The sequence below is a fragment of the Tamandua tetradactyla genome, chromosome 10 (genome assembly GCF_023851605.1).
Source record: "Tamandua tetradactyla isolate mTamTet1 chromosome 10, mTamTet1.pri, whole genome shotgun sequence".
Classification (NCBI taxonomy): Eukaryota; Metazoa; Chordata; class Mammalia; order Pilosa; family Myrmecophagidae; genus Tamandua; species Tamandua tetradactyla.
Window position 1 is genome coordinate 24,008,113 of NC_135336.1, and position 23,016 is coordinate 24,031,128.

A 23,016-nucleotide genomic window follows, 5' to 3' on the forward strand; every position below is an offset into this window, starting at 1 on the left:
TGTTCTCAGGACCATTAGCTGTTGCTCTGATGCTTTGTCCTTCTTTTCCACACAGACTCTAATACCATGAAAGTATTGTGGCTTTCGGTAATTTATCTCTACCTGCCTTTATTTTTTGGGTTTGTAGGACTACTTTTCTAAATTTGTTGTAAATATTTTCCATCGGTTTTGGCTTTATTATTTAATTATGCTGTATCTTTTTGTGTAGGGATTCAGAGAAATTGAATCATTGCTACTGCTAACATGTCCCTCACATAAATAAACTTTGATAATTACTTTTTAGAAACCATAATATAGAAAATGTTCTAAAATTGATTGTGGTGATGAATGCACAGCTATATAAAGATGCTGTGAGCCACTGATTATTTACTTTGGAGATTAATGTATGTGAATATATATCAATAAAATGGCATTAAAAATAGTTAACAGTGAGAAAAAACCCATGAAATGTACACTCTCCTCAGGTGTTAAATGGAAATTAAAATAAAATATAGTAGGTGTTTCGGGCAAATGAGAAAGGGAGGTCAAAGAATTAAGACTTACCAGCTACAAAATGAAATGAAGTTTTGATACATGCTACAATGTGGATGAACCTTGAAAATATTCTGAGTAAAATGCGAAGCACATAGAGATAAATAGTGTATTATTCAGCTTAAAAGAAATATCTAGAAATAGCAAGTTCATAGAGACAGAAGGAAATTACTAGGAGACTGTGGGAGGTAAAGGGAGAATTGTTGGTTCGTCGATGCAGTGTTTGTAAATTTAGAAATTTTGAAATAATAATGAAATGTTAATTATTTTGCTTAAAAAATTTTTTTCTTATCTGTCTTCAGTTTGCTAAGAATTCTACAGAGATGAAGGATTTTGTAATGATGAAGCAACAGCTCCAAAAGAAGGAGGAACTCATTAGCACTTTGCAAGCACAACTCAGCCAGACACAGGCAGAACAGGCTGCACAGGTAGGGTGGAAACTACCTCATAATCATTAAGACAAAAGGAATCATGGAAGTACAATGGATTATTACATGACAAGCCAATTCGAATGGTTACTTTTTAGAAGTATAGTAGCCAGAGTGCTATAGTAGAAAATAGAAGGGCGATGCTGTAGCTAAGTGTCACTAGGGAACGCAATCTAACTACCCAGAAATTTCACAAAGTGTTATTTACCTTGATAAATTCACCTTAGCCTAATTGTTGGCTGTTCCTTTGTTTTATAGGCCCAGAAATTTGCTGTTAATGGAACACAGAGTTTCATTTTCTTAGGCATGGACCCATGCTAACTAATTCAAAAAAGACTGATAAACCAAGATGTCATTTAAACATGAAAATTAGAACTACAGATGATTAGATCCATTCTTTCCCTCTAGTAAAATCTTAATGGGAAGTTAAATTATATTCAGAAGATTACTTAGTGAGTGTATAGTCAGAAAGTAGTGTAGGTTATATGATTGAATGTTGAATGGCACCAGTATGCAGCATGTTCTTCACATTTATTTCTGCCACCAGACTAAGCTGTGTTTGGACTAGCATTCTCAACTCTATTTTTCTGATGTTTCTGGTTGAGTCCCAATATTTTTCTTTTGGAAATGCTTTTGACTCATGAAGCATTTTTTCCCCTGAAGTGCCTTTGTACATGAATAATCGTACCCATCAGGTCTTTATTTTATTGATAATTTGTAGCATTTAGAAATGCCTTCTGTCTGTAAGTGGTCTACTGTTTTGTATACTGCTAAATTGTATATCCTTAAATTCTTAATTTTACCTGTTAGCTTTTATTGTATCTTTTCTTTGTGTAGATACGGTATATAATGTAGCATAGAGAAGCACAAAACATGATTCTTATCCAAGAGTTGCTTAAAATGTGGAAAGCCAAGATGCATAAATATATTAACAGACCTTTTATAATGCATGCCTTTAGAATAAGTGCCAAAGTGAGCAGCAACACAAACTGAAAGTACTTTGAGAGGAAGGAGGTTACTGTGGGTGTGACGAGAAAGGATGATGGTATAGAAATCCTTTGTATAGAAATTCTGTTGGCAGAATAGTCATAGCTACATAATATTGTAGAGAAGGTGGAGGAATATATTCCAGTTGTGGGAAATAGTTTGAGCAAGTCTTGGAGAGAAAAAAAAACTGTGTCACGTTTATGGGAAGGGATGTGTTGTGTTTGACTAATGAAGGATTTTTTTTTTATGTCTGCACACTTGAAACACAGGATTTCAAATCCATATTGAGATGAAAATTTGCATAATCAAAATTTTTAGGACTGATATCAAGAAGCAAAGCAAAGGTCAAGTCATGAAGTCACAAACTGAGAAATAAGCATTAGTTAACTGCAAGATGGTCATGCTAAGAGCTGATCAGCCTACTCAGCCATAGAAGGAAACTAATAAGCAGACAGACAGACAGACAGACACACACACATTTTGACAATCTCAAAACTTAAAAGCAAAACAAACAAGGGTACTGCTGAGCATCTCATAGTCCATCCATTTATTTCCATTTCACTCTATAAAAAGCCAAATATGTGTGTTCTAGAAGCCTACAAGTAATGACAGTTGTTTTTGGAGGTAGCGTGGGTTTGGAAGCACACAAGTGTTTTTGGTAGAAGCCGTTCTTTGAAAATAAAACTAGAAAGATAGATTTATAATTCTAGTTTGAGAATCTTGAATCTAAGATACTTACGTTTGAATTTTAACTTAAAGGGCATGAGAATTTCATTGAAAGTTTTTTTTGTTTTTTGCTTGGGTAGGCACCAGGAATCAAACCTGGGTCTCCGGTGTGGCAGGTGAGAGCTCTGCCTGCTGAGCCACCGTGGCCCGCCCTCATTGAAAGTTTTTGACTGTGATATTCAAAGAAGTGTCTAGAGCTTCACAAGAATCTAACTTCATTTTCTATGTTTAATATTCTAATACCCTTTGAACTTTTTATACCTCAACTCATATTCTTGTATCTTTAGTTAAAATATTTCTGATCACATTCAAATATAATTTTAATTGAATTTTATATTTAGGCTGATTTCTGAATTTGAGAAGAGGTCTTTTCTCACATTTGCAGTTACTTTTAGACCTATCTCTTTGCCAGCGTTTTCATCCTTAACATTCAAAATCTAATTTTTCAGAAAGCTACTGTTCATCAATTCTTAGTATCTATCTTTGGAGTATAGTCTCTGAGGTTTGTTTGTGCGATATTTGGGGAGTGTAACTTGTATAGTTTCTCTGGTGTGTGTCTTCAGTTGAGTTCCATGCAGCAGGTGGTCCGAGAGAAAGATGCCCGCTTTGAAACACAGGTTCGTCTTCATGAAGATGAGCTTCTTCAGTTAGTAACCCAGGCAGATGTGGAAACAGAGATGCAACAGGTGTGTTGCCAAAACTTAGTAGAATGATTGTCATTTTGGTTAACATTTAACTAAATCATAACAGTCACTTTTCTACCCTTACCCATTGTTACTCACTTGGTTTTAGCTTGCTCTTTAATTGGTTTCTTTTAAGGGGCCCTATCCTCCTGTTGCATATTATTAATTTTTCTTATTCTTGCCTTGCCTTTTATACCTCTACTCAGGTTGTTGGTATTCAAAAGCCATGTTTATGTATATGATAGTTTGAAGTTGGTTTCTTTGTAGTTTGCTCATTGTAGCTACCTTCAGGCACTGAAAATCTGATCCAAAGCTTCAGATCAAAAAAGTGAGTTTTAAACATACAAAAAGTTAAAAATGAAAGGGAGTGGTTTTGACGCCATGAAATCTTTTATTAAATCAATAATTCTTAAAAAAGTTCATTGAGTGTATTTTGAAGATTGGCTTTGAGCTCATCATCTGCTAATTCAAAGTTATTTGCATTTTACTTACTATGTAGTATAGTGTGGTACCCAAAGGTACTCCAATAGTACTTGCTGGTTGATTCCCTTAACTGTTTTTGAATGAAAACTTCTTCCAGTTTCTAAGCAGAATGCAACACTGAATGAACAGACTTGCAGAAAAATAATTGTATGCGTGTATTATTATTCAACATTGTTCATTGAATGTCTGCCCCACAAGACATTAGTAGAAGATGAAGGGTTCTTGCCAGCAGAGAATGTTCTCTTTGGTATGTGAACTATACCTATACCTGTGTTTTCTAAAAACAGGACACTGACTATACAATTTTGAAAGTGGACATATGTCATTTTTCTCTAACGTAAAAAAGGCTCCCTAATTCAAATTCAAAAGGAGTTGCTTTTGTATGAGTTTGGTTGCTGTCAGTGCTCTGGAGAAGAAAATTTGGGAGATTCTTTTTGCTGCTGGATGGGGAGCATGGCATGCTGGTGTCCCACTCTTTCATTTGTCATTTTCCACATCTAAAATTATTAAGTACACAAATTTATGTGACATTTTGGAAGGTAAGCAGATAATAGTGCTAATTTCTTAGCATATTGCTTCTTAAACATTTTCTTCTCAGAATTTGAGGCTGCTGCAGAGGAAGCTTGAAGAGCATGAAGAAGCCCTATTGGGTCGTACTCAAGTGGTAGACTTGCTGCAAAAAGAGCTGACTGCTGCAGAACAGCGAAACCAGGTACTGCCTTATCATCTGTACTGCCTGCCTCGGGAGTATTCATTTCCACTTTAGTTTTCCAGGAAGCAGATATAAAATCCCATTATAAACCTTCAGAGAATAATTGTCATTTATTCATTCCTTCAACTAATACCCTGTGCTTAAGTGGTAGTGATACGATGATAAGCAAAGGAGATAGAGTTCCCTACCACATGGAGCTTACATTTCACGTCTTTTATTGTTGATCTTTTCCTTTGTGATTTTAAGCCTAGGGTCTTATTTTCTCAAAAGAAATGTCCTACTTTCCTCTACTGAGTTTCTTTTCCATCAGTTTACCCCTTGTCTGTTTTGAATAGTTCTGTGCTTTATGTGTCATTCCTTCTTGGCTTGCTTTTGTCAGTTGATTTTCTTTTGGATTAAAATAATTCCACTTTGCAGTGTTCCCTTGAATCTAAAGGTGATCAAGGATGTTGGTATTCTAAAATTTTAAGCTCAACTCCTCCGTTCTCTCACTGTAATTAATCCTCTCATTCCTTTTCTCAGATATCCTGACCCCCATTCTCATTGATATCCCTTAATCTTTCCACTTTGTTCCTTTCCCTGTCCTGTATGGACCCATGCTTAACCATTTGAACTACTCTTTTACTAGCCCTTGGATTCCCAGTGCTCTTGTCCTTCTGTCATACCCAAGTAGCCAACCTCGAATCAGTGCTTGTTCGTCTGGGTGCTAAGTGCTGCTAAGAAAATCACTCATCTCTTCTCTTCTTAATTTTCTACTTTCTTGAGAAAGTCTTTTCCTCTAGCATAGGAACAGGTTCCCATTTATCCTATCCTAACAGCACCTAAACCATGACCCTGGGGCTCTTCTCTGGCTGTCCTCAGATAGTCTGATTCAAATCCCATTTGTCTCACTTGCCATCCGTGTGGCTTTTGGCATATTACATCTTAGTACTTACTACTATGACTCTTCACAACATCCCTAATACAGTAGGTACTATTATTATCCCCATTTCACAGATGAAGAGATTCAGATATAGAAAAGACAATTAACTCATCTAGGCCAATCACTAGCCTTCAGATTTTTCCTTAGTAAAATGGGAGTAATAGTATTTACATATAGGCATGTCATAAGGATCACATGAAATTTATATATCAAGTACTTAGGACAGTGCTTGGCACATAATATAAACAGCACAATATGATAGCTAATATTATGGTAACTACTGAAACACTTCTGAATTGTCACATCTAGTGGACATTTTCTGGTTTCTTCTTTACTGGACCTTACTGCCATGCCATATTTGTTACTGTTGATCTATTGCTCACTATTGAAGCTTTCCTTTCCTTGATATCTAGAACCTTGCATTCTCTTCGTTTTTTTCCCTACATCTCTAGAACTTTTCTTTTGTTTGTTTTTTCTTCATGGCTTTCTCTTCCTATCTGTTAAATGATTTCCCAATGTACTAGCCCAGCTTAGCCTAGTATTCTTCTTATTCTTCTTATCTTCAAATATCCCCTCTCATGGTTGGTAAGAGACTACATGCCCACAGCCACAGTAATTTGATGTCTCCTAAATCTCCTTTGTATATCAGTCCCCGGGTGGATACTCCCAAAGCTCCTTAACTCAATAACAACAGTAGTCACAGAGCGTATGTAAGAAAATGGTGGCCTTAATATGATGATGGGTGTGATTTTTAGTATTATAATGAGGTAAAAGTGACTTGTAGGTTAAAGTCTAAGCTACTGGTTTGGGGGAGCCAAGATGGGGCCTTAATGAGGTGTGGGATTTAGTTTGTCCTCCAGAGCAGCTAATAAATAACCAAGAACAGTATAGAACAACTGCTGGGGACACACCAGTGACTGGACACACAGCGTACACCATTCTGGACAAGCTGAACCATCTGCGATCCCACCTAGAACCATGAGTCCCCCAGGCCGTTGTGACTGGTGCTCCTCCTCCACAGGCTGCTTCCCAGAGGGGAAAGGAAAGGGACTTTACTAGCACCAAGGGGCTGATCTCTACCAAGCTCCAAATTGAGGAATTAATTTACAAATTTTGACTACTAAAAATAGGCCCCCAGCTCAGTTGAACCTCAAGTAAAAGCTGAGGTTGCTGGGTTTTGCCTTGGTGCAGAGGGAGCAGGGCTGGCAGCAAAAGAAAAAAAATAAACTGTTTTTTTTGGATCAGACAGCACAAAATACTTGGAAAGAAAGGAGGGGGTATATAGTACCTGGAGATACAGAAACAACATACCAATTTAAGCTGTTGATTGGCAAACCCGAGAAATGGAGGTCCTGCTCTGAAAAGGATTTTTTTTTTCTTTTCTTTTTTGTGGCTGTGTATCTATGGCTTGACTGCTCTTTGGATACATCTGCAAGGCTTCTCAGGCTCCAACTGCCCCAGGCAAGGGCAGAATTAAGCTTGTCTGAAAGCTTGTCTGGAGGCTGTCAGGAGAGCGGTGGGACCCAGCTCACGTGGAATTCCTCCTTCAAGGAATTCAGATCCCAGGGTCTGAAAAACTGAAGTATTTAAAGCCAGCCTACAAACTCTCCTCTGTCTAAACCACACCCTCAGCAGGGAGGGTCTGCTGAAGTTAAAGGTACCACATTACCTTATGCTGGTGGGACCTGCAGACAGACAAGTGCCACATACTGAGCAGGATAGGAAAAACAGAGTTTGGAGGCCTCATAGGAAAGTCTTTCAACCTGCTGGGTCTCACCCTCAGGGAAAAGTGATGCAGGTGACTTTTTCCTCCTGACAAAAGGCCAATTTGGTCTGAGAAAATCTGGCTGGGGTCTATAATACATAAGTAGACCCTCCTAGAGGGAAAAAAAAAGACACCGTACAGACAGGGCTAGAAAACAAGGACTGAACAATTCTGATCTGATAAACAAAACCTAAGCTGGAGGTCTAGAATAAGCTGAACTGAATGTCAGAGAACAGATAGACAATAAAGTCATCCAGCACAAAAATCCTAGGTAAAAAAAGTGAAAAAAAGCTCTAGAATAAGCTAATTAAGAAAATTAAATGCCTAGACACCAGCAAAAAAATAACAAATCATACTAGGAAAATTGAAGATATGGTCCAGTCAAAGGAATAGACCAACAATTCAAATGAGATAACAGGAGTAGAAACAATTCAGAATTTTCAAACAAACATGGAAAACCCCTTCAAAAATCAAATCAGTGAATTGAGGGAGGATGTAAAGAAGGAAAGGGATGAACAGAAATGAAATTGAAAGTCTGAAAAAACAAATCACAAAACTTATGGGAATGAAAAGCACAGTAGAAGAGATGAAAAAGCAATGGAAACCTACAGTGTTAGATTTCGAGAGGCAGAAGATAGGATTAGTGGACTGGAGGATGGGATATCTGAAATCCAACAAACAAAAGAAAACATAGGGAAAAGAATGGGAAAATATGAGCAGGGACTCAGGGAATTGAATGACTACATGAAACGCACGAATATACCTGCTGTGGGTGTCCCTCAAGGAGAAGAGAAGGTAAAAGGAGGAGAAAAACTAATGGAGGAAATTATCACTGAAAATTTCCTCTTATGAAAGATTTAAAATTATAGATCCAAGAAGTGCAGCATTCCCCAAGCAAAATAGATCCAAATAGATTACTCCAAGACACTTACTAATTAGAATGTCAGATGTCAAAGAGAAAGAGAGAATTTTGAATGCAGCAAGAGAAAAGCAAAGCATCATATACAAGGGAAGCCCAATAAGACTATGCATAAATTTCTCAGCAGAAACCATGGAAGCGAGAAGACAATGGTATGATATATTTAAGATACTAAAAGAGAAAAATTGCCAACCAAGAATTCTATATCTAGCAAAATTGTCCTTCAAAAATGAGGGGGAAATTAAAACATTTTCAGACAAAAAGTCACTGAGAGAATTTGTGTCCAAGAGACTGGCTCTGCAAGAAAGGAAGCACTAGAGACAGATAGGAAAAGACGAGAGAGGTATGGAGAAGAGTGTTAATGAAGATTATCAGTTAAGGGAAAAAGAAGAAAAATTAGATATGTCATATAAAATTCAAAAGGCAAAATGGTAGAAGAAAGTACTGCCCTTACACTAATAACACTAAATGTTAATTGATTAAACTCCACAATCAAGAGACATAGACTGGCAGAATGGATTAAAAAACAGGACCCATCTATATGCTCTCTACTGGAAATGCATCTTAGACCCAAGATAAACATAGGTTGAAAGTGGAAGGTTGGGAAAAGATATTTCATGCAAACAACAATCAGAAAAGAGCAGGAGTAGCTATACTAATATGCAACAAATTAGACTTCAAATATAAAACAATTAAAACAGACAAAGAAGGATGCTATATATTAATAAAAGGAACAATTCAACAAGAAGACAATCATAAATATTTATGCACTGAGCCAGAGTGCTCCAAAATACATGAGGCAAACACTGAAAACACTGTAAAGAGAAATTGACACATCTACCATAATAGTTCGAGACTTCAATTCTCCACTCTCATCAATGGACAGAACATCTAAACAGAAAATCAATAAAGAAACAGAGAATTTGAATAATACAATAAATGAACTAGACTTAATAGACGTTTGTAGAATATTACACCCCACAAAAGCAGGATACACCTTTTTCTCAAGTGCTCATGGATCATTCTCAAGGATAGACCATATGCTGAGTCACAAAGCAAGTCTCAATAAATTTAAAAAGATTGAAATCATACAGAACACTTTCTCAGATCATAAAGGAATAAAGTTGGAAATCAATAATAGGCAGAGTGCCAGAAAATTCACAAATATGTGGAGTCTCAACAACACATTCTTAAACAACCAGTGGGTCAAAAAGAAATCAGTAAACATCCCGAGGCAAATGAAAATGAAAACATAACATATCAAAATTTATGGGATGCAGCAAAGGCAGTGCTGAGGGAAATTTGTTGCCCTAAATGCCTATATCAAAAAAAGAAGAAAGGGCAAAATTTGAGGAATTAACTGTTCACTTGGAAGAATTAGAGAAAGAGCAGCAAACTAGCCCCAAAGCAAGTAAAAGGAAAGAAGTAATGAAGATTAGAGCAGAAATAAATGAAATTGAGAACATGAAAACAATTAAGAAAATCAACAAAACCAGAAGTTGGTTCTATGAGAAAATCAGTAAGCTTGATAGACTCTTAGCGAGGTTGACAAAAAGAAAAAGAGCGAGGATGCAAATAAAATCAGAAATGGAAGGGGAGACACAACCACTGACCCTGCAGAAATAAAGGAGATAGTGAGAGGATACTATGAATAACTTTATGATGATAAACTAGACAATGTAGATGAAATGAACGAGTTCCTAGACAGGCATGAACAACCAACACTGACTCAAGAAGAAATAGATGACCTCAGCAAACCAATCACAAGTAAAGAAATTGAATTCGTCATTAAGAAGCTCCCAAAAGAGAAAAGTCCAGGACCAGATGGCTTCACATGTGAATTCTGCCAAACATTCAAGAAAGAATTAGTACCAGTCCTGCTCAAACTCTTCAAAAAAACTGAAGAGGAGGGAAGGCTACCTAACTCATTCTATGAAGTCAACATCACCCTCATACCAAAGCCAGACAAAGATACTACAAGAAAAGAAAATTATAGACCAGTCTCTCTAATGAACAGAGAGAGATGTAAAAATCCTCAACAAAATTCTTGCAAATCAAATCCAGCAGCACATTAAAAGAATTATATACCATGACCAAGTAGGATTCATCCCATGTGTGCAAAGATGGTTCAATATAAGAAAATCAATTAATGTAATACAGTATATCAACAAATCAAGGCAGAAAACCACATGATCATCTCAATTGATGGAGAAAAAAGCATTTGACAAAATTCAACCTCATGAGCGGTGTGATGTTGACTTAGTGGCAGACTTCTCACCTGCCATGCTAGAGACCCGGATTCAAAGCCCAGTGCCTGTCCATGCAAAAAAAAAAAAAAAAAAAAAAAAAAACAAACAAACAAAAAAGAAATTCAGCATCCTTTCTTGTTGAAAGCACTTCAAAGAATGAGAATACAAGGGAACTTCCTCAACATTATAAAGGGAATATATGAAACATCCACAGCTAACATTATCCTTAATGGGGAAAAACTGAAAACTTTCCCCTTAAAACCAGAAACAAGACAGGGATGTCCACTATCACCATTGTAATTCAATATTGTGTTGCAAGTTCTAGCCAGACCAATTAGAAAAGAAAAAGAAATGCAAGGCATCAAAATTGGAAAGGAAGAAGTAAGGCTCTCACTGTTTGCAGATGATATAATACTATATGTCAAAAACCCCCAAAATCCACAGCAAAATTACTAGAGCTAATAAATGAGTACAGCAAAGTGGCATGTTACAAGATCAACACTCAAAAATCTGTAGTGTTTCTATACACTAGTAATGAACAGACTGAGGGGGAAATCAAGAAGAAATTCCATTTACAGTTGCAACCAAAAGAATAAAATATGTAGGAATAAATTCAACTAAAGGGAGACTTCCGGAGAAGATGGCGGCTTAGTAAGACGCGAGGGTCTTAGTTCCTCCTCCAGAAAAGCAACTAAAGAAACAGAAACAATACGAAACAGCTCCCGGAGTCACGACAGAGACCAAAAAGACAGCGTACCCCATTCTGGAACAGCTGAACGGGCAGGGAGAATCTGCTGCGGTGAGATACCCGAGGGGCACGCATTTTCCCGGCCGGGGCGGCTGGCGACTGGGGTCCCCTCCACGCACGTGGCTCCCTGGTCTGACTGGGAACGTTGGATAGCGGGGCCCTCCCGTCACGCTTGGCGTTTCGGGCCAGCTGGGCAATTAGGACCAGCACTCTCCCAAGCCGCGGCGGCCAGCGACCCCCGCCTCCACGCGCGGTTTCCCAGCCAACTGCCGGGCAGACAGACGAGCGCCACGAGCGCCACCTACTGGGCAGGAAAAGGAAAACAGAGCCCAGAGATTTCACAGAAAAAGCTTTCAACCAGCTGGGTCCCATACCCAGGGAAATCTGATCAAATGCCCAGACACCAGCAGAAAATAATGGATGACGCTCGGAAAATTGAAGATATGGCCCAGTCAAAGGAACAAACCAATAGTTCAAATGAGATACAGGAGCTGAGACAACTAATGCTGAATATACGAACAGAAATGGAAAAACTCTTCAAAAACCAAATCAATAAATTGAGGGAGGACATGAAGAAGACATGGGCTGAACAAAAAGAAGAAATAGAAAATCTGAAAAAACAAATCACAGAACTTATGGGAGTGAAGGACAAAGAAGAAAAAATGGAAAAAACAATGGATACCTACAATGGTAGATCTAAAGAGACAGAAGCTACAATTAGTGAACTGGAGGATGGAACATCTGAATTCCAAAAAGAAACGGAGACTATAGGGAAAAGAATGGAAAAACTTGAGCAGGGGATCAGGGAACTGAATGACAATATGAAGCGCACAAATATACGTGTTGTGGGTGTCCCAGAAGGAGAAGAGAAGGGAAAAGGAGGAGAAAAACTAATGGAAGAAATTATCACTGAAAATTTCCCAACTCTTATGAAAGACCTAAATTTACAGATCCAAGAAGTGCAGCGCACCCCAAAGAGAATAGACCCAAATAGGCGTTCTCCAAGACACTTACTAGTTAGAATGTCAGAGGTCAAAGAGAAAGAGAGGATCTTGAAAGCAGCAAGAGAAAAACAATCTGTCACATACAAGGGAAACCCAATAAGACTATGTGTAGATTTCTCAGCAGAAACCATGGAAGCTAGAAGACAGTGGGATGATATATTTAAATTACTAAAAGAGAAAAACTGCCAACCAAGACTCCTATATCCAGCAAAATTGTCCTTCAAAAATCAAGGAGAAATTAAAACATTTATAGACAAAAAGTCACTGAGAGAATTTGTGACCAAGAGACCAGCTCTGCAAGAAATACTAAAGGGAGCACTAGAGTCAGATATGAAAAGACAGAAGAGAGAGGTATGGAGTAAAGTGTAGAAAGAAGGAAAATCAGATATGATATATATAATACAAAAGCCAAAATGGTAGAGGAAAATATTATCCAAACAGTAATAATACTAAAAGTTAATGGACTGAATTTCCCAATCAAAAGACATAGAATGGCAGAATGGATTATGACCCAGCAATACCACTGCTAGGTATCTACTCAAGGGACTTAAGGGCAAAGACACAGACGGACATTTGCACACCAGTGTTTATAGCAGCATTATCTACAATTGCAAACAGATGGAAACAGCCAAAATGTTCATCAACAGACGAGTGGCTAAACAAACTGTGGCGTATACCTACGATGGAATATTATGCAGCTTTAAGACAGACTAAACTTATGAAGCATGTAATAACATGGATGGACCTAGAGAACATTATGCTGAGTGAGTCTAGCCCAAAACTAAAGGACAAATACTGTAAGGTCCCACTGATGTGAACCGACATTCGAGAATCAGCTTGGAATATATCACTGGTAACAGAGACCAGCAGGAGTTAGAAACAGGGTAAGATAATGGGTAATTGGAGCTGAAGGGATACAGACTGTGCAACAGGACTAGATACAAAAACTCAAAAATGGACAGCACAATAATACCTAAGTGTAATGTAACTAGGTTGGAACACTGAATGAAGCTGCACCTGAAATATGGTTTTTTGTTTGTTTGTTTGTGTGTTTGTATCTTTTGTTTTTGTTTTTTTCTTTTTCCTTTTTATATATATATATATATATATTATTAGTATTATTATTTTAATTCTCTTCTCTATATTAACATTCTATATCTTTTTCTGCTGTTTTGCTAGTTCTTTTCCTAAATCGATGCAAATGTACTAAGAAATGAGGATCATACATCTATGTGATGATACTAAGAATTACTGAGTGCATTTGTAGAATGGAATGATTTCTAAATGTTGTGTTAATTTCTTTTCTTTTTTTTGATTAATAAAAAAATTTAAAAAAAAAATTCAACTAAAGGTATGATAGACCTATACAAAGAAAACTACAAGAAATTGCTAAAAGAAATCACAGGGCCTTAATAAATGGAAGGACATACCGTGCTCATGGATTGGAAGACTATAGTTATGTCAATTCTACCTAAATTGATTTATAGATACAATGCAGTACCAATGAAAATCCAAAAAACTTACTTTTCAGAAATGGAAAAACCAATAACCAAATTTGTCTTGAAGGGCAGGATGCCCCGAATAACTAAATATATCCTGAGAAAGGAAAAAAAAAGTTGGAGGTCTTCACGCTACCCCACTTTAAGGTGTATTATGAAGCTACAGTGGTCAAAACAGCATGATACTGGCATAAAGATAGATGTACTGACCAATGGAATCAAGTAGAGTGTTCAGATATAGACCCTTTCATCTGTGGACAATTGATCATTGATAAGGCGGTCAAGCCAGCTTACCTGGGACAGAACAGTCTCTTCAATAAACGTTGCCTAGAGAACTGGATATCCACATGCAAAAGAATGAAAGAGGATCCATATCTCACACCCTATACAAGAATAAACTCAAAATGAATCAAAGACCTAAGCATTATATCTAAGACCATAAAACTATTAGAAGAAAATGTAGGGAAATATAATTCTTGTAATAGGATGTGGTTTCCTAGATATTACACCCAAAGCATTGAAGAAAGAAATAGATAAATGGGAACTCCTCAATATTAAACACTTTTGTACATCAAAGAACTTTGTCAAGAAAGGAAAAAGACAGCCTACACAATGGGAGATATTATTTGGAAATGATATATCAAAAGGTCTAGTATTCAGAATATATAAAGAGATTGTTCAACTCAACAACAAAAAGACAAACAACCCAGTTACAAAATGGGCAAAAGACATGAACAGACACTTCTCAGAATAGGAAATACAAATGGTCAAAAGGCACATGAAAAGATGCTCAACTTCCCTGGCTATAAGGAAAATGCAATCAAAATCACAATGAGATATCATCTCACACCCACCAGAATGGCCATTATCAATAAAACAGAAAACAACAAGTGCTGGAGAGGATGTGGAGAAAGAGGCACACTTAATCCACTGTTGGTGGGAATGTAAAATGGTACAACCACTGTGGAAGGCAGTTTGGCAATTCCTCAGGAAGCTAAGTATAGAATTGCCATATGATCCAGAAATACCATTGCTAGGTACCTACTCAGAGGATATGAGGGCAAAGACACAAACAGACATTTGCACACCAATGTACATAGCAGCATTATTTATAATTGCCAAGAGATGGAAACAGCTCAAATGTCCGTCAACAGATGAGTGGCTAAACAAGCTGTGGTATATACATACAATGGAATTTTATGCAACTGTAAGACAGAATAAAGTTATGAAGTATGTTACAACATGGATGGACCTCGAGGACTTTATGCTGAGTGTGATTAGCCAGAGACAAAAGGACAAATACTGTATGGTCTCACTGATATGAACTAATATTAATGAATGAATTTGGAAATTTTCAATTAAGAACAGAGACCATCAGGAGATAGAAATAGAGGTAGATATTGGGTAATTGGAGCTGAAGGGATGCAGATTGTGCAACAGGACTGATTGTAAAAATTCAGAAATGGATAGCACAATACTAACTGCAATACAGTAATGTGAGTACACTGAATGAAGCTGAATGTGGGAATGATAGAGGAAGGAGGGCTGGGGGCACAAATGAAATCAGAAGGAAAGATTGATGATAAAGACTGAGATGGTATAATCTAAGAATGCCTACAGTGTACAATGATAGTGACTAAATGTACAAATTAAAAAATGTTTTTGCATGAGGAAGAACAAAGGACTGTCAATATTGTAGGGTGTTGAAAATAGATGGTAATTCATATTTTAAAACTTTAACATGTGTGAGACTAAAGCAAAAAATGTTTATTTGGTACAAAATTTATATTTTGACTAGTGCATCTCCTAATATATGGACAGTTTAATTGAACACCGTAAGTACATGGAACCTTGAGTAGGGCGAGATTTTGAAGGTTTGTCCAGAATGATGCCCTGATAAATCCCAGAGTGATTTGAACAGTGAATAAAAAAGTATTTGCAAAGTACCCTTGGGGGAATGGTGAGAAAGAGGGAAAATTCAACTTCCCCTTATGGAGAAGGCCTTATATACTTGCAAGCAGTGAGGACCACAAAATCAATAGGCTGATCCCTCAGTCTTGGGGTTTGTTCATATGAAACATATCCCCGCAAAAGCTAGGCTAGGCCTACTTAAAATTAGGCCTAAGAGTCACCTTCAGAGAACCTCTTTTGTTGTCTCTCAGCCAACACAGCAAGCAAACTCACTGCCCTCCCCCTCTCTAAGTGGGACATGCAAACCTCCGTGGTAGCATGGGACAAAAATCCTAGAATGAGCTGGGACCCAGCATCCAGTGATTGAGAAAACCTTCTCGACTGAAAGGGGGATGAAAGAAATAGACAAAACAAAGTGTCAGTGGCAGAGAATTTCAAAAGAGTAGAGAGGTTATCCTGGAGGTTATTCTTATGCATTAAATAGATAACCCATTTTTAGTTTAAGGTGTATTAGAGAGGCTAGAGGGAAGTGCCTGAAACTGTAGAGCTGTGTTCCAGTAGACATGCTTCTTTAAGATGATTGTATAATGATAAACCTTTCGCAAGTGACTGTGTGATTATGAAAACCTAGTTCTGATGCTCGTTTTATCTACTATATGGACAGATGAGTAAAAAATATGGATTAGGTAAATAATGGGGGGAACAAATGTTAAATTGGGTAGAGGGAAATACTAGTGGTCAATGAGAGGGAGGGGTAAGGGGTATGGTATGTATGAGTTTTTTCTTTTTTCTTTTTATTTCTTTTTCTGGAGTGGTATAAATGTTCTGAGATATGATCATGGTGATGAATATACAACTATGTGATGACAGTGTGAGCCATTGATTGCACACCAAGTATGGAATGTTCGTACGTTAAGAATGTTCATGTTGTATGTTGATTAATTTTATCAATAAAAATTTAAAGAAATAAATAACAGCAGCAACGAAACTAATACGCCTCATCTTCTCTCTTTAAAGCATTCTTTTTACTATATTTCCCTCTGATAGTGGACGATCACTCAGAAGTATAAAATCTGTTAAGCTTTCTTGTTTTTTCCCTATTATTTAACCTCAGATTGTGTTATTAAGTTCATCCGTTTTTACCTCTTAAATAATTGTTTCTTGAATCTGTCCTTTCCTCTTCATCAATAATACAGATACCCTAGTTCTATGCCTCTGTTTTCCCCTAAATATATCTTCTATACAACAATTAGAGTGATATATCTAAAAATCATATGATCATGGTGCTTGATTACTTAAAAGTGCAAATTCCAAGTACTTTGACAATATCATGTATAAAGGACTTTATGACTTGGTTTTTCATTATTTTTTCCAACCTTATCTCGACCTTTTCTTGCTGAGGATTTAATCACTAATCACTCCAAACTAAATAGCATGGTTTTTCCCCTTACATCTATGCTTTGCTTGGCCTATCTTTCTGCCTAAAGTATTATTTTTAATGCCTGTTTGCCTTGCTAACCTCCCATTATCCAAGTCTCAGAGTAGGTGGCTCTCCTTTCAGTAAGCTTCCCTAACCGATTCCTTGTCTCTAATCCCATTAGTACTTTGTAAGTATCTCTGTCATGGCATATTATTTTGTATTATAATTATCTCTTTTTTAAGTGTGCCTCTGTCACTAAACTCCAGTTCCTTGAAGGTAGAGGCTGGATTCATTCATTCATTTATTCAGTATTTATTGGCTAACACTGTATACCACATACTATACTAAGTGCTGGAGGAAAAAGAGGATGAAACACACAGTCCCTTCTCTTATGAGACATATTTTCTAATGGGCAAGATAATTTAAAAGCTAGTGACATAACTCAACAAAACCTAGCACACGAGAAATTTGAAATGTAAGTTTTCTTGGCAGAAAATATCTCTGCTACTGCTTAATCTACCCAGAGTTCACGTGGAAATTTGTAGATACAATTTAAATGGAGAATACAAATGCCTAAAGAACTCTATGGAAAGGAGATTGTTTCTCTTAGGTCATGTCCATTTTAGAAAGGGAGGTGGTGAATGGAGTCAGTTGTTTAGAAAATGCAAATTAAAAACAAAGATAATCACTATAATTCAAAAAGTTTTAAATATTCCAGCTGTTTTCTGAGGAAACGAATTTTACCTAAATTATTTTAATAAGTGGTATAGCAGTAATTTCAAATTTAAGACTAATAGTCATAAACAGTGGTCATATACCTTCTCTGTTATATCTGGAAATGGAAGCAATTTATTATGAGCTTCTACAGGTTTTAATTTTTAAATAGAGTGAGCATGTTGAACTTAAAATATGAATAATCCCAACAATTTTCAGTTTGTGTTTTGCTTTGGTCGAACTTTGGTGTGTGTTCATCGCCCATCAGTTATTTGTGAGGGTGTTTCTTCTATATGAATATTGTTTCATGTTTGTATGGGAAAAATTGTAGCTAAACATTTCATTGTCCCCAGTCTGCAAAAGAAGCACAATTCTATTGCTTTGTCTTGCTTATAGTCATTAAATCATTACTTTTGCATAAAAAAAAACAAAGATAATGATACAAATAAATATATATAAATACAAGCTGTCAAAAGTACCCAGAAGCAAAAACAGAGAGTCCTATGCCAGTGTAGCCCAGAAGGGGTGTGTGGCTATGCTTATTGAAGTGAAAGAATGAGATTATGGCTCATGAGGCTTTATCTTTTTTCTTAGATTCTCTCTCAGCAGTTACAGCAGATGGAAGCTGAGCAAAATATTTTAAGGAACACTGTGGAAACAGAAAGACAGGAGTCCAAGGTTCTTCTGGAAAAGATGGAACTTGAAGTGGCAGAGAGAAAATTATCCTTCCATAACCTTCAGGAAGAAATGCATCATCTTTTGGAACAGCTTGAGCAAGCAGGCCAAGCCCAGGCTGAACTGGAGTCTCGGTATAGTGTTTTGGAGCAGAAACACATAGCAGAAATGGAGGAGAAAACATCTCACATTTTAAATCTTCAAAAGACTGAACAAGAGCTGCAATCTGCCTGTTATGCCTTGAGAGATCAAAATTCAAAGCTTCTTCAAGATAAAAATGAACAGGCAGGTCAGTCAGCACAGGCTATTCAGCAGCTGGAAGGTCAGTATTTGCCTTTGAAACTCACCTCCTGAGTGAACCCTACTTCCAAATTTTAGGAATCTGTTATTGGTTATATCATTTGTTCAAGCCAATTCAATCAAAAGAAGAATTAAGAAATGCTCTCCTGAGCTCTTTGTTGCATTTTTCCTCGTGACTGAGGAATTATTGTCTGGAGTTATTAAACTGGAGTTATATAAACTGAAGTTATTATCCAGTTTGTTATTATAATTATCATTATGTGCTAATGGCTATTGATAGTGATGTGCCAAATATTAAATGGAATGCTTTGTAAAACATGACTTTGACCTTAAGGATTCAGTGACTGAAATGAAGAGGATTTGAATTAGTTTGTGGAAAACTCAAGCCAGGTCTAGGTACATAGATTGAGAGACCTTGATTTTATGGAGTCATCCTTAGATCTAAAGTTGGATCTGAATACTTTTCTTATAGGTGAGAATTTCTTTTTAAAGAAAACTTTTATCCTTTAGAAAGATTTAAAGAAAACTTACTTTTTTTAGCTATTTTTTTAATTGTGAAATATATATACAAAAAAGCAATAAATTTCCAAGTACATTTTAACGAGTAGTTGTAGAACAGTTTAGTATGGGGTTACAGTTCCACAATTTTTTTTTTCCTTGTAGCTGCTCCAAGACACTGGAGACCAACAGAAATACAGTGTAATGATTCAGCAGTCATACCCATTTGTTAAATCCTATCTTCTCTGTTATACTCTTCCCTTTCTTTAAATAACATAGATACATAAAAGCAATAAATTTCAAAGTACATCACAACAATTAGTTGTAGAACAAATTTCAGAGTTTGGTATGTGTTACAATTCCATAATTTCAGGTTTTTATTTCTAGCTGCTCTAAGGTACTGGAGACGAAAAGAAATATCAGTATAATGATTCAGTACTCATTCTCTGTGTAACTCCAATATCACCTTTGATCTTTGTCCCACTTTTTAGGGGTATTTAGGCTATGCCCATTCTAACTTTTCCATGTTAGAAGGGGCTGTCAATAATATGGGATAGGGCGGGCCACAGTGGCTCAGCAAGTAAGAATGCTTGCCTGCCATGCCTGAGGACCTGGGTTCGATTCCCGGTGCCTGCCCATGTAAAAAAAAAAGATAATAATAATATGGGATAGGAGAATGAAACTAGTTGTTCTATAACGGCTGGCCCCTCTGTATATCAGGACTTATCTGGTCCAGGGACCCATCTGGAGGTTGTAAGTTTTGGAGTTATCCTAATGCATGGAACCTTTGTAGAATCTTATATAATGCCCTAGGTATTTAGGATTTGCAGGAATGGTTTTGGTTGGGGTTTGGCAAGTTATAATAGGTAGCAATGTCTAACTGAAGCTTGCATAAGAGCAACCTCCAGTGTAGCGTCTCAACAATATTTGAACTCTCTCAGCCACTGATACCTTATTTATTACACTTCTTTCCCCCGTTTTGGTCAGGATGACCTTGTTGATCCCATAGTACCAGGGCCAGGCTCATCCCTGTGGGTCATCTCCCATGCTGCCAGGGAGACTTTCATCCCTGGATATCATGTCTCGCTTAGTGGGGAGGGCAATAATTTCACTTGCAGTGTTGTGCTTAGAGAGAGAAAGGCCACAGCTGAGCAACAAAAGAGGTCCTCCAAAAGTGACTCGTAGACATACCTATAGGTAGGCTAAGCTCTGCTGCATACATAAGCGTCATAAGAGCAAGCCTCAAGATCAGGGGCTTGACCTATTGATTTGGGTGTCCCTATTGTTTGGCACAGTATCCAAGGTTTTCCCTGGTGGTAAAGTTAAACAGTTCCATAGTTTAAGAAAACGTACTTTTTAAAAAATGTGTTATAAAAGCAATACATGCCTCCAAAAATTTAAACATTTTAGAAATTTATAAATTAAAAAAGTTTAACTCCCTCAGCAACAATACTCAATTTCTATTCTCCAAATGATAATCTCTATTAATACATTTTTTAAAAGAATTAAGTTGATGGTTTGTCCTGAAGAAAGGAGTATTAACAAGAAAGCTGGCTTTACTTGATAACAGTGACATGGACATATTGTCCTCTTAAAAACTGAATGATGCATTATACAAACCATATTATGTAGTCTTAGAGGGACTTATAAAGCCTAAGAGGAAAGCGAGGAAAATAAAACAAAAAACACTAAAAGTATTTTCAAGGAGGAAAGGAAAAACAACTTCAAAAAATGCGAATGACTGTTTTATTATACCTTTAAAGGAAGTGGTTTACTGAGATGCCATTTGGTCCTTAAGAGTATTTAAGCAGTTAAAATAAAAATGTCCTTGGCATCAGAATTTTAGGTAAGCTAATGGAATTAAGACTTGAGACAGATGTCATTTAAATTTATTTTCTTTTCCTTAGATCAACTCCAGCAAAAATCCGAAGAAATTAGCCAAATTCTAAATAAATCAGCCTTGCAAAATCATGAAATAGCATCTCAGACTTCTTTCCCAGATGTTTATAACAAGGATGTGCAGGTAATTAAATGTGAACTTATGAACAGATCCGATTTGCTAAATCCATAATTAGGTGCTCTAATGAAGACTGATTCTGGAACACAGTAAAAGTGTTGTCTTGCCTGCTAATGAAAGCCTTTTTGGGGGGCACTTCCACTGGAAAGGAATCATTAAATACATTAATGTAGTGTTTTAGCAACTAATAAAGAGAAAATAATAGATAAAAGCATTAGAGTTCAAGAACCTTTCAGATCCTAAGGTCTCAGAAATCTAGATTGGAGATGGGTCATTACTTTTTGATCTTAAAATCAATATTCCTAGTTGAGAAGTCAATTTGGTTTTCAATTAGACTCATATTTTTTTTAACTTTTTTGTTTGAAATATATGTAAAAGAAAAAGAGGAAAAGAGAAAGCAGTAATTTTCAAAGTACACTCCAAGAAGCAGCTACAAAACAGATTTCATAGTTTGGTATGGGTTACCATTCCATAGTTTCAGGTTTTTCCTTCTAATTGCTCCAAAACACTAGAGACTAAAAAAAAAATCAATATAGTGATTCAGCAAGTCATAATAATTTGTTAAATCCTATCTTCTCTGTTATAACTCCTTTTTCTCCTTTGATCCTTCTCCCAATCTTTAAGGATCTTTTGGCTATGCTCTAATTTTTTCATTTTGAAAAGGAATGTCGACAATATAGGATGGGGAGATGGAAATAGTTGATGTTCTTGGAGATGCTAGCCCCTCTGGGTTTCAGGGCTTATCTAGCCTAGGAACCCTCTGGAGGTAATAGGTTTCAAGAAAGTAAACTTAGTGCATGAAATTTTTAGAGTCTCAGAACCCTAGCTGTTCTTTGGGGTTAATAGGTTGAGGTTTGGCAAACTAGGGCAATTTGCAATGTCTAGCTGAAGTTTGCGTAAGAGTAACCTCCAAAATAGCCTCTCAACTCTATTTGAACTCTCTTATCCACTGATATCTTATTTGTTACATTTCTTCTCCCCATTTTGGACCAGGAGACATTACTGATCCCACAGTGCCAGAGCCAGGCTCATCCCTGGGAATCATGTCCCACGTTGTCAGGGAAATTTTCACCTCTGAATATGATGTCCCCCAGAGGGGAAAGAGTAATAATTTTCCTTGTGAAGTTGGGCTTAGAGGGAGAGAGTGAGGTCACACCTGATCAACTAAGAGTATTCCTGGAAGCAACTCTTAGACATGATTATAGGTGAACTTAGCTTCTCCACTACAACAGTAAGTTTCTTAAGGGCAAAACTCAAAATCAAGGAGTTGGTTTTACTTTCTTGGGAGTCCCTAATGTTTCAGAGAGCACCAGGTGTTTCCCAGATGGAAAAGTTTAACAGTTTCATATTTTTCCTCCAGTTCCTCAAGGGACTCTAGTTCCTCAAGGGACTCTACCAGTACTTTTTAATTATCAGCCCACCATATTCTGGGATGTCTCTGTTGAGCTATATAGAATCACAAGGCCTTGTTCCTGTTCTGGTCATTATGTGTTTGGGTTATTTAAAATGAGCTATCCAGACAGGTTGATTTAGATTGTGTACTACAGAAAACTTAGGTTCTAGACACAATAAACTCTCTGCCTTTGATCTCATACAGAGACTCATACAGTCTCATACAAGGAAGTTCTAGAGTATTTTGCCTTCTATTCTGATTTTCCTTAGTCCCAACAGATCAGCTTTGGTTTTTTATCTCTAATTGAAGCCTGATCTCTTTTTTGGTTACTTTAACTGTTATTATATGTAACAATGCCAGCTTTCAGAATTGCAGAGCTCCAGCTCAATATCTTAGATGTCACAGAGGTACTCAAAGTTCCAGAGAAATATC

General features: G+C 36.8%; 1 protein-coding gene across 5 annotated transcripts in view; it reads left to right on the forward strand.

The window, feature by feature from the left end:
* The window catches only part of GOLGB1 (golgin B1), a 124,393-nt gene that overhangs the window by 23,478 nt on the left and 77,899 nt on the right, over window positions 1-23,016 (forward strand). For 2 of the 5 annotated variants that reach the window (XM_077118185.1, XM_077118186.1), the window contains exons 6-10: window positions 834-959; window positions 3,236-3,358; window positions 4,437-4,550; window positions 18,296-18,698; window positions 21,082-21,197. In XM_077118185.1, coding sequence (XP_076974300.1) covers window positions 834-959; window positions 3,236-3,358; window positions 4,437-4,550; window positions 18,296-18,698; window positions 21,082-21,197 — 882 coding nt within the window. The remainder of the gene's footprint in view (window positions 1-833; window positions 960-3,235; window positions 3,359-4,436; window positions 4,551-18,295; window positions 18,699-21,081; window positions 21,198-23,016) is intronic. The other 3 variants (XM_077118188.1, XM_077118189.1, XM_077118190.1) reach the window with 3 other exon arrangements.